The sequence below is a fragment of the Entelurus aequoreus genome, linkage group LG02 (assembly GCF_033978785.1).
Source record: "Entelurus aequoreus isolate RoL-2023_Sb linkage group LG02, RoL_Eaeq_v1.1, whole genome shotgun sequence".
Classification (NCBI taxonomy): domain Eukaryota; kingdom Metazoa; phylum Chordata; class Actinopteri; order Syngnathiformes; family Syngnathidae; genus Entelurus; species Entelurus aequoreus.
The window spans coordinates 16,140,342-16,153,121 of NC_084732.1; the positions used below are offsets into that span (position 1 = coordinate 16,140,342).

The window sequence follows — 12,780 nt, forward strand, 5'->3', positions numbered from 1 at the left end:
TCTGCATGTCAATCATTGTGCAGTGATTGTTCAGCATGCCAATCCATTACAAGTGATCAACTGGCATGTTTATCCCACTTTATGCTGTCTCTGGTCGGTCTAAATGTGAATTGTTACACAATGTACTGTGTTTGGCTAGTCTCGCTACCTTGATCATGTCATTGGTCAGTCAACATGTCAATCATTACATGTGGCATAGTTGCTGGTCGATCTACATGTCAATTACTATGCACATTACAGTGAATGGCTTCCATGTCTCTTCCGCTCCATGGAGTCATTGGCCTGTCTGCATGTCGGTCACAGTATGTACAGTGATTAACTGGCATGTTCCTCCCACTTAATTACACTAATTTCAGTAATTGGTTGCCATGTCTCTTTCATTCCATGCAGTCACTCGCCAGTCTGGCATGTTTCTCCAACTTTATGCGGTCACTGATCGGTCAAAATGTGAATCGTTACACAATGTACCTTATTTGGTTAATCTCGCCACCATGGTCAGGTCATTGGTCAGTCAACATGTCAATCATTACATGTAGCACTGTTGTCGGTCCATCCACATGTCAATTATTATACAAATTACAGCAATTGGCTGCCATGTCTCTTCCACTCCATGGAGTCATTGGTCAGACTGCATGTCAGTCATAATGCATTGATTGTTCAGTACACTATGTGAATCGTTACAAGCGGCGCACTGATTGACTGGCATGTTTCTCCCACTCTCAGTGCACAAACTATAGTGGTTGGTTGCCGTGTCGCTTCATGGAGTCATTGGCCAGTCTACATGTCAATTCATATGTGCTGCGCAATAATCAATCACAACGCCATCCCTGCATCATAAAAATGGTCAGTCGACACAGTGATGGTTAGGAACGTCTCTTACGATTCATGCAGTCATTGTTCAGTCTACATCATTACAAGCAGCACAGTGTTTGGCGTCTTAAACAGTTTGGAAGGCGTTTTGCTCTTAATTTTCACTTCATTGTTACACCTTTTCCTTTTGTGTACCCATTCATGCAGTCATTGTTCACTCTACTTCATTACAAACAGCACAGTGTTTGTTTAAATGAGGTGTCTCTAACAGTTTGGAAGGTGTTTTGCTCTTAATTTTCACTTCATTGTTACAACTTTTCTGTTTGTGTCCCCATCCATGCAGTCATTGTTCGATCTACACCATTACAAGCAGCACAGTGTTTGTTTAAATGAGGCGTCTTAAACAGTTTGGAAGGTGCTTTACTCTTAATTTTCACCTCATTCTTACAACTTTTCTGTTTGTATCCCTTTTCATGCAGTCATTGTTCAGTCTACATCATTTCATGCAGCACAGTGTTTGTTTAAACGAGGCGTCTTAAACAGTTTGGAAGGTGTTTTACTCTTAATTTTCACCTCATTCTTACAACTTTCCTTTTGTATCCCCACTCATTCAGTCATTGTTCAGTCTTTATAATTTCAAGCAGCAGCGTTTGTTTAAATGAGGCATCTTAAACAGTTTGGAAGATGCTTTACTCTTAATTTTCACCTCCTTACAACTTTTCTGTTTGTGTTCCCATCCATGCAGTCATTGGTCAGTCTACATCATTACAAGCAGCACAATGTTTGGCGTCTTAAACAGTTTGGAAGGTGCTTTACTCTAAATTTTCACTTCATTGCGAAACCTTTTCGGTTCGTATCCCCATTAATGCAGTCATTGTTCACTCTACTTCATTACAAACAGCCCAGTGTTTGTTTAAATGAGGCGTCTTAAACAGTTTGGAAGGTGTTTTGCTCTTAATTTTCACTTCATTGTTACAACTTTTCTGTTTGTGTCCCCATCCATGCAGTCATTGTTTGGTCTACATCATTACTAGCAGCACAATGTTTGGCATCTTAAACAGTTTGGAAGGTGCTTTACTCTTAATTTTCTCTTCATTGCGAAACCTTTTCGGTTCGTATCCCCATTAATGCAGTCATTGTTCAGTCTACATCATTACAAGCAGCACAGTGTTTGTTTAAACGAGGCGTCTTAAAGAGTTTGGAAGGTGTTTTACTCATTATTTTCACCTCATTCTTACAACTTTTCTGTTCGTGTCCCCATCCATGCAGTCATTGTTCGGTCTACACCATTACACGCAGCACAGTGTTTGTTTAAACGAGGCATTTTAAACAGTTTGGAAGGTGTTTTGGTCTTAATTTCCACCTCATTGTTACAACTTTTTTGTTTGTGTCCCCATCCATGCAGTCATTGTTCAGTCTACATCATTTCATGCAGCACAGTGTTTGTTTAAATGAGGCGTCTTAAACAGTTTGAAAGTTGTTTTGCTCTTAATTTTCACCTCATTCTTACAACTTTTTCTGTTTGTATCCCCACTCATGCAGTTATTGTTCGGTCTACATCATTACAAGCAGCACAGTGTTTGTTTAAACGAGGCGTTTTAAACAGTTTGGAAGGTGTTTTGCTCTTAATTTCCACCTCATTGTTACAACTTTTCTGTTTGTGTCCCCATCCATGCAGTCATTGTTCAGTCTACATCATTACAAGCAGCACAGTGTTTGTTTAAATGAGGCGTCTTATACAGTTTGGAAGGTGTTTTACTCTTAATTTTCACTTCATTGCTACAATTTTTCTGTTTGTATCCACACTCATGCAGTCATTGTTCAGTCTACATCATTACAAGCAGCAGTGTTTGTTTAAACGAGGCGTCTTAAACAGTTTGGAAGGTGTTTTGCTCTTAATTTTCACCTCATTGCTACAACTTTTCTGTTTGTGTCCCCATCCATGCAGTCATTGTTCGGTCTACACCATTACACGCAGCACAGTGTTTGTTTAAATGAGGCGTCTTAAACAGTTTGGAAGGTGTTTTGCTCTTAATTTTCACCTCATTGCTACAACTTTTCTGTTTGTGTCCCCATCCATGCAGTCATTGTTCGGTCTACACCATTACACGCAGCACAGTGTTTGTTTAAATGAAGCGTTTTAAACAGTTTTGAAGGTGCTTTACTCTTAATTTTCAACCTCATTCTTACAACTTTTCTGTTTGTATCCCTTTTCATGCAGTCATTGTTCAGTCTACATCATTACAAGCAGCACAGTGTTTGTTTAAATGAGGCGTCTTAAACAGTTTGGAAGGTGTTTTGCTCTTAATTTTCACCTCATTGCTACAACTTTTCTGTTTGTGGCCCCACCCATGCAGTCATTGTTCAGTCTACACCATTACAAGCAGCACAGTGTTTGTTTAAACGAGGCATCTTAAACAGTTTGGAAGGTGTTTTGCTCTTAATTTTCACCTCATTGCGACAACTTTTCTGTTTGTGTCCCCATCCATGCAGTCATTGTTCGGTCTACACCATTACACGCAGCACAGTGTTTGTTTAAACGAGGCGTCTTGAACAGTTTGGTAGGTATTTTGCTCTTAATTTCCACCTCATTGTTACAACTTTTCTGTTTGTGTCCCCATCCATGCAGTCATTGTTCGGTCTACACCATTACACGCAGCACAGTGTTTGTTTAAACGAGGCGTCTTGAACAGTTTGGTAGGTATTTTGCTCTTAATTTCCACCTCATTGTTACAACTTTTCTGTTTGTGTCCCCATCCATGCAGTCATTGTTCAGTCTACAGCATGTCAGTCAGTCTCCCTTGATACCACTTTTCCCAGTTGAACCTGACAGAATGTGTTTGTTTGTACGATTATTTGTCAAACACGAGGACTGGAAGTGTCTAATAAAGTGTCTGAAGGTTGGCTCGAGAGATTTTTGTAGTTGGTAGTTAAAAGGCCATCAATCCAAATATGGTCAGCTGATGTTCATTAGCTTGTTAGTTGTCAGTGTGCAGAAGGAGTCTCAGTCAGTGTGTTGCTCACTTGCTGTCTTCCTTCAAAGGGGGGAGGCAGGAATGTAAATCCAGAGGGGGGATTAGAGGCTGCACACTCGGAGCTGTTAAAAAAAAAAAAAACCCAAGTCATCCAGCTCTGCCTCAGTGCTGCCACTTGTGCAGGGTCCCGGCAGACCAGGACCACAGCTGGCCGTGGCGGACTCGCATGCAGACCCATGAGGACGGCGCAGGCGTGAGGACGCGAAGCAGAGGCATCCGTGGCGGTCGGACATGGGTCACGTTCATGGTGGGACTCTGTTAGTATTCTGCGCCATGTGTGCGGCTCTCATGTGGGACTCTGGGGCCAGCTCCATCAGGACCACGCACGCACTGGACACCTCACAGTAGGTCCATCTTGCATTGTTTATGTCGTGGACAAAAAGTATGTAATGATGAAATAATGTGTTCCAGTGTCTGACATAGGGCTTGTATAACTGGCAGTGACAAAGTCATTTTAAAGGAATGTTAACATTCTTATCTTAATCACTAGTTTAGCTGCAGTGCACATTTTAATGTTATTCTGAAGAGTACTAAATGTTTCAAACTGAGAGCTGTTTTTAATGTTTTGACCCTGGTGTGGAGCTAATTAAATATTAGAAACAGCTCTGGGTATGATGCACCAGTGCAAACTACAACCATATTAAGAGTAGACTTGTATTTCCATTGATATAAACTGGATTTTCCCACCATACGAATTAATGTAAAAGTAAAATAATCTGTCAAACTGTTGACTTGTAACATTCTTAATGGTCATTCATATGTATATAAAAAAAAAATGACCCTGCCCTCTGTTTTTAATATTAAATTCCCTGCTGTGTACATGTTATTTTGATACCTTTTGGGCTTAGTATGTTTAATTGTCAGCTTATTTAAAAAAAATGTTTTTAAATACCTATTTTACACAGTCCATATTGTTATTTGGGGTGCACAAAAAAATGGATTCACATCCAAATCCTGATTCTTATCCATCCCAATTATAGATTAGTTTTTTCTGTATGTCTGTGTATATGTATATGTGTGTGTATATATATATATATATATATATATATATATATATATATATATATATATATATATATATATATATATATATATATATATATATATATACACACACACACACATTGATAGAAACTGGATTTTTTCCGCCATATGAATTAATGTAAAAGTAAAATAATCTGTTCCAGGGTCAAACTGTTGACTTTTAACATTCTTGACTGTCATTAAAGTGTAAAATATAAAAACCTGCCCTCTACTATAATAAAAATAAAAAAAACATTATCAATTTACCTGCAGTGTACATGTGTTATTTTGGCACTTTTTTTTGGTTTAATATGTTTATTTGTCAGCTTCTTGTAAATTATTATTTTTTTAAATGCCTATTTTATACAATCCATTTTGTTATTTGGGGCGCCAAAAAAATTAGAGTCACATCAGAATCTTGATTCTAAATCGATTAATAATTTTTAAGATCAAATAAAAAATTGTGTGTTTGCGCATATATATATATATATATATATATATATACACAGTCATGCTCATAAGTTTACATACCCTGGGAGAATTTGATATCTTGGCCATTCTTCAGAGAATATGAATGATAACACAAAAACCTTTCCTCGATTCATGTTTAATGGTTGTGTGAAGCTATTTACTGGCAAACAACTGTGTTTACTCTTTTTAAATCAAAATGAGAAAAGAAAGTACCCAAATGACCCTGATCAAAAGTTTACATACCCCAGTGACTTTGATCTGATAACATGCACAAAAGTTGACACAAACAGGTTTGAATGGCTAATCAAGGTTCCAAACCTCACCTGTGACCTGTTTGTTTGTAATTAATGTGTGTGTATAAAAGGTCAGTGAGTTTCTGGGCTTCTGACAGACCATTGCATCTTTCATCCAGTGCTGCACAGATGTTTCTGGATTCTGAGTCATGGGGAAGGCAAAAGAATTGGCAAAGGATATGCGAGAAAAGGTAATTGAACTGCATAAAACAGGAAAGGGGTGTAAAAAGATATCCAAGGAATTGAGAATGCCAATCAGCAGTGTTCAAACGCTGATTAAGAAGTGGAAAATGAGGGATTCAGGTAGACCAGCAAACATTTCAGCCACAACTGCCAGGAAAATTGTTCGAGATGCAAAGAAAAATCCACAAATAACTTCAGCTGAAATACAGGACTCTCTGAAAACTTGTGGTGTGGCTGTTTCAAGATGCACAATAAAGAGGCACTTGAAGAAAGATGGGCTGCATGGTCGAGTCGCCAGAAGAAAGCCATTTCTGCGCAAATGTCATAAAGTATCCCGCTTACATTACGCCAAACAGCACAGACAAGCCTCAAAACTTCTGGAACAAAGTAATTTGGAGAGGTGAGACCTAAATTGAACTTTTTGGCCACTCGACCATGCAGCCCATTTTTCTTCAAGTGCCTCCTTATTGTGCATTTTGAAACAGCCACACCACAATTTTTCAGAGAGTCCTGTATTTCAGCTGAAGTTATTTGTGGATTTTTCTTCGCATCTCGAACAACTTTCCTGGCAGTTGTAGCTGAAATCTTTGCTGGTCTATCCGAATACCTCATTTTCCACTTCTTAATCAGCGTTTGAACACTGCTGATTGGCATTCTCAATTCCTTGGATATCTTTTTATACCCCTTTCCTGTTTTATGCAGTTCAATTACCTTTTCTCGCAGATCCTTTGACAATTCTTTTGCCTTCCCCATGACTCAGAATCCAGAAACATCTGTGCAGCACTGGATGAAAGATGCAATGGTCTGTCAGAAGCCCAGAAACTCACTGACCTTTTATACACACACATTAATTACAAACAAACATGTCACAGGTGAGGATTGGAACCTTGATTAGCCATTCAAACCTGTTTGTGTCAACTTTTGTGCATGTTATCAGATCAAAGTCACTGAGGTATGTAAACTTTTGATCAGGGTCATTTGGGTACTTTCTTTTGTCCTTTTGATTTGAAAAGAGTAACCACAGTTGTTTGCCAATAAATAGCTTCACACAACCATTAAGCATGAGTGGAAGTAAGGTTTTCGTGTTATCATTCATATTCTCTGAAGAATGGCCAAGAAATCATAAATTCTCCCAGGGTATGTAAACTTATGAGCACAACTGTATATGTATGTATGTGCATATATATATATATATATATATATATATATATATATATATATATATATATATATATATATATATATATATATATATATATATATATATATATATATATATATATATATGTATATATATATATGTATGTGTATATATATATATATATATATATGTATATATATATATATATATGTATGTGTATATATATATACATATATATATATGTATGTGTATATATATATACATATATATAAATGTATATATATGTGTGTGTGTGTGTATATATATATACACACACACACTTTTTTTTTTTTATATAGGAATAACAACATTTTTAAATGACGTTTTTAGGCTTTCTCCATGCAACCAGAAGGAGCTTTTCTAGCCTACAACTGGAATCAAATTAAATTGTTAGGTGCCCAAAAATACACCCCCCTTATTGTTGTCCATATTGTTTACAAAATTATACAAAACATATAATGTAAATGTAAAATAAAATTGTTGACTTAACATTCTAAACTGTTATTCAAGAAAAAAATACCATCTGTTTAAAAAAACAAAGCTTAATATCAACGTACTTACAGTCAGTGTAGATGTTCTTCTAATACCTCTTTGGGGGCTCACTTTGTTCAATTGTCAGCTTCTTCTAAAGAAATACATAGTTTTAAAAATCCATAAATTAACTAATGTTTACATGCAAAGTGATAATAAGAGCTATTTCTAATATTGGAGCCAATTGATTTGACCAAAATCAAGTCTTAAATATTGATTTATAAAATAATATATATTCATGAATAAATATGTACACATGTTTGAATGCAAACTGACAGTTTTTGCTAGAATATTAGAACCAGCTGCAACATGTTGTACTCGTCTTGTGTAGTACACGTGGAGTACTTCATCAAAGGGTGTAGAAGTTGATCTTTTAGGCACATATCAATATGTTCCTACTTTATCTTTTGTTTGCCTTGTCCCAATCAATCAGGGAAGCCATCAAATTACTGTTTGTATGTCAAACAATCCTAAAAACATCCCGACTTGACATCCTGCTGCTTTCATGTGCAAATGATTTCTCTACCATCAACGCCATGCATCAAAATCGATGCAAAAAACAAAACAAAAGAGCCGACATTTTTTTTATTTTGTCGTTTCCTCAGAGCCGAATGTCCCGACAATAAGATCCTAACTGTGGAGTATCCCTGCATCCGAGCTGGAGGCAAGAACAGGACCTGCTTCAGGTGAGTCAGTCATTACCTACTGTACTGTCATTGGTCATTGGTCAGTCTATGTGTCAAGTCCTTTAGCACAGAGATCGGTTGCAATGTCCCATTTCTGCTTAAGTCATTGGTCCGTCTACATGTCAGTCATGTGTACTGCACAGTGATTAGTCGGTATGTCTTCTGCTTTATGCAGTCATTGATCAGTCTACATGTCAACCATGTGTACTACTCCACAGTGATTGGTCGGTATGTCTTCTGCTTTATGCAGTCATTGATCAGTCTACATGTTCACCATGTGTACTACTGCACAGTTGATTGGTCGGTATGTCTTCTGCTTTAAGGCAGTCATTGATCGGTCAAATATGTTGTGCACATTGATAAACTAGAATGTCTCATAACATTCATTACGGTCATTGGTAAATCTACACAAATCAATCATTATGTACAACCAGCAAAGGGATTGGTTATGTCTTCCCTGCTTTGTGCAGTCATTGATCAGTTTACATGTCAACCATGTGTACTACTGCACAGTTGATTGGTCGGTATGTCTTCTGCTTTAAGGCAGTCATTGATCGGTCAAATATGTTTTGCACTTTGATAAACTGAACTGTCTCATCACATTCATTACGGTCATTGGTCAAACTACACAAATCAATCATTAATGTACAACCAGCAAAGGGATTGGTTATGTCTTCCCTACTTTGTGCAGTCATTGATCAGTCTACATGTCAACCATATGTACTACTGCACAGTTGATTGGTCGGTATGTCTTCTGCTTTATGCAGTCATTGATCGGTCTACATGTCAACCATGTGTTCGGTCAAATATGTTTTGCACATTGATAAACTGGACTGTCTAATCACGTTCATTACTGTCATTGGTCATTACTGTCATTGGTCAATCTACAAAAATCCATCATTAATGTACAACCAGCAAAGGGATTAGTTATGTCTTCTGCTTTATGCAGTCATTGATCGGTCTACATGTCAACCATGTGTACTACTGCACAGTTGATTGGTCGGTATGTCTTCTGCTTTAAGGCAGTCATTGATCGGTCAAATATGTTTTGCACATTGATCAACTGGACTGTCTAATCACGTTCATTACTGTCATTGGTCAATCTACAAAAATCCATCATTAATGTACAACCAGCAAAGGGATTACTTATGTCTTCTGCTTTATGCAGTCATTGATCGGTCTACATGTCAACCATATGTACTACTGCACAGTTGATTGGTCGGTATGTCTTCTGCTTTAAGGCAGTCATTGATCGGTCAAATATGTTTTGCACATTGATAAACAGGACTGTCTAATCATGTTCATTACGGTCATTGGTCAATCTACAAAAATCTATCATCAATGTACAACCAGCAAAGGGATTGGTTATGTCATCCCTGCTTTGTGCAGTCATTGATCAGTCTACATGTCAACCATGTGGACTACTCTACAGTGATTGGTCAGTATGTCTTCTGCTTTATGCAGTCATTGATCAGTCTACATGTGTACTACTGCACAGCTTATTGGTCGGTATGTCTTCCGCTTTAAGGCAGTCATTGATCGGTCAAATATGTTTTGCACATTGCTAAACTGGACTGTCTCATCACGTTCATCAGGGTCATTGCTCAATCTACACAAATCAATCAATGTACAATCAGCAGAGTGATTGTTTGGCTTGTGTTTCCCACTTTGTGCCGTTATTGATCAGTCTACATGTCAATCACATTGCGCATTGGTTAGCTGGAGTGTCTCTTCAGCTCTATTAAGTCCGTAGTCTGTCGACACAAATCAATCAATGTATAACCAGCAAAGGGATTGGTTTTGTGTTTCCTACATTATTCAGTCATTGGTCAGTCTACATGCCAATCATTCAATTCTACACACTATCTTTTCAGGTTCATTGAGTCCATAGTCGGTGGACACAAATCAATCATTAATGTACAACCAGCAAAGGGATTGGTTATGTATTCCCTACATTATGCAGTCATTGATCAGTCTACATGCCAATCATTATATTCTACACATTGTCTTTTCAGGTTCATTAATTCATTGATCAGTAGACACAAATCAATCAATGTACAACTAAAAAAGGGATTGGTGATGTCTTCCCTAAAATTATGCAGTCATTGGTCAGTCTACATGCCAATCATTATATTCTACACACTGTCTTTTCAGGATCATTAAGTCATTTAATCGGTAGAAACAAATCAATTATTAATGTACAACCAGCAAAGGGATTGGTTGTGTCTTCCCTACATTATGTAGTCATTGGTCAGTCTACATGCCAATCATTATATTCTACACATTGTCTTTTCAGGTTCATTAAGTCATTGATCGGTAGAAACATATCAATCATTAATGTACAAACAGCAAAGGGGTTGGTTATGTCTTCCCTACATTATGCAGTCATTGGTCAGTCTACATGCCAATCATTATATTCTACACATTGTCTTTTCAGGTTCATTAAGTCATTGATTGGTAGGCACAAATTAATCAATGTACAACCAGCAAAGGGATTGGTTATGTCTTCCCTACATTGTGCAGTCATTGGTCAGTCGACATGCCAAATCGTTATATTCTCCTCATTGTTTTTTTTAGGATCCATTAAGTCATTGGCATGTCAACACAAATCGATCATTAGTGTACAATCAGCAAGGGTATTGGTTGTTGTCTTTTCTAGACTATGCAGTCATTGATCAGTCGGCATGTCAGTCATTATATTCTATAAATTGTCTTTTCGGCTTCTATAAGTCATTGGTCGGTAGACACAAATCAATAATTAATGCACAACCAGCAAAAGGATTGGTTATGAATTTCCTACATTATGCAGTCATTGGTCAGTCTAGATGTCAATCATTATATTCTGCACATTGTCTTTTCAGGTTCATTAAGTCATTGATCGGAAGACACAAATCAATCAATGTACAACCAGCAAAGGGATTGGTCATGTCTTCCCTACATTATGCAGTCATTGGTCAGTCTACATGCCAATCATATTCTACGCATTGTCTTTTCGGGTTCATTAAGTCCTTGATTGGTAGACACAAATCCATCATTAATGTACAACCAGAAAAGGGATTCGTTATGTCCTCCCTACATTATGCAGTCATTGGTCACTCTCTATGCCAATCATTATATTCTGCACATTGTCTTTTCAGGTTCATTAAGTCATTGATTGGTAGGCACAAATTAATCAATGTACAACCAGCAAAGAGATTGGTTATGTCTTCCCTACATTGTGCAGTCATTGGTCAGTCGACATGCCAAATCATTATATGCTCCTCATTGTTTTTTTTAGGGTCCATTAAGTCATTGGCATGTCAACACAAATCGATCATTAGTGTACAATCAGCAAGGGTATTGGTTGTTGTCTTTCCAAGACTATGCAATCATTGATCAGTCGGCATGTCAGTCATTATACTCTATAAATTGTCTTTTCGGCTTGTATAAGTCATTGGTCTGTAGACACAAATCAATCATTAATGTACAACCAGCAAAAGGATTGGTTATGAATTTCCTACATTATGCAGTCATTGGTCAGTCTAGATGTCAATCGTTATACTCTACACATTGTCTTTTCTGCGCCATTATCAATCATTAGTGTACAGTCAGCACAGAGGTTGGTTGTAGTGTCCCTTTTCTGCTGAAGTCATTGGTCAGTACGGTTTACATATCAATCATGTGTACTACTGCACAATGATTGTCTTCTTCTTTATGCTGTCATTGGTTGGTCAATCATGTTTTTCAGGTTCGTTAAGTCATTGGTCGGTCTACACAAAAGGGATTGTTTGGCATATCTTTCCCACTTTGAGTGGTCATTGATCAGTTTACATGTCAGTCATCATATATTGCACACTGATTTGCTCGAGTGTTTCTTCAGCTCCATTAAATCATTGGTCGGTCGACACAAAATAATCAATGTACAAACAGCAAAGAGATTTGGTTGTTTTGCCTTTCTTATATCATGGAATCATTGGTCAGTCTAGATGCCAACCATTATATCCTACACATTGTCTTTTCAGGTTTATTAGGTCAGTGGCATGTCTTTCCTACTTTATGCAGTCACTGAGCAGTCTACATGTCAGTCAGTACATTCTGCACATTGATTAGCTTGACTGTCTTTTCAGCTTCATCAAGTCATTGGCCTGTGTACAGAAATCTAACATTACTGTGCAACTAGAAGAGGCAATTCCTGAAGGAATTGCGTGTGAATGCTCCAACGCTGAAGTTGAAGTGAAATGCTGACAGAATGTAGTATGAATGTAAGAACTGACGAACTGAAATGCTAATTGAACGTAGGATGAATGTAGAAATGGTTTAAATGTTGAAATCGTTTAAACGCTGAAATGGTTTGAATGTCGGAATGGTTTGAATGTTGAAGCATTAGAATTTCCAGGAAAACCGGAATTTGGTTTGGAACTTGGGAAAGTGTTAGTTTGAATGTCCAGGATGAGCGGAATGTGTTAATGTTGGAATGGTTTGAATAGGTTGAAAAATGTGGGAATTGTGCAACTTGGAAAAATGTCCCATTCATTTCAATGGGAACTTCCTGAAAAATTTTGGGAAAAGCGGGATTTTTTTTCAAAATG

At 37.4% G+C, this 12,780-nt stretch overlaps 1 protein-coding gene across 1 annotated transcript in view; it reads left to right on the top strand.

Annotated features, from left to right (window-relative positions):
• Positions 1 to 3,785: 3,785 nt before the first annotated feature.
• The window catches only part of LOC133662702 (collagen and calcium-binding EGF domain-containing protein 1-like), a 123,860-nt gene continuing 114,865 nt past the window's right edge, over positions 3,786 to 12,780 (top strand). Inside the window, exons 1-2 of the mRNA XM_062066825.1 lie at positions 3,786 to 4,189; positions 8,132 to 8,212. Coding sequence (XP_061922809.1) covers positions 4,077 to 4,189; positions 8,132 to 8,212 — 194 coding nt within the window. The 5' untranslated portion in view covers positions 3,786 to 4,076. The remainder of the gene's footprint in view (positions 4,190 to 8,131; positions 8,213 to 12,780) is intronic.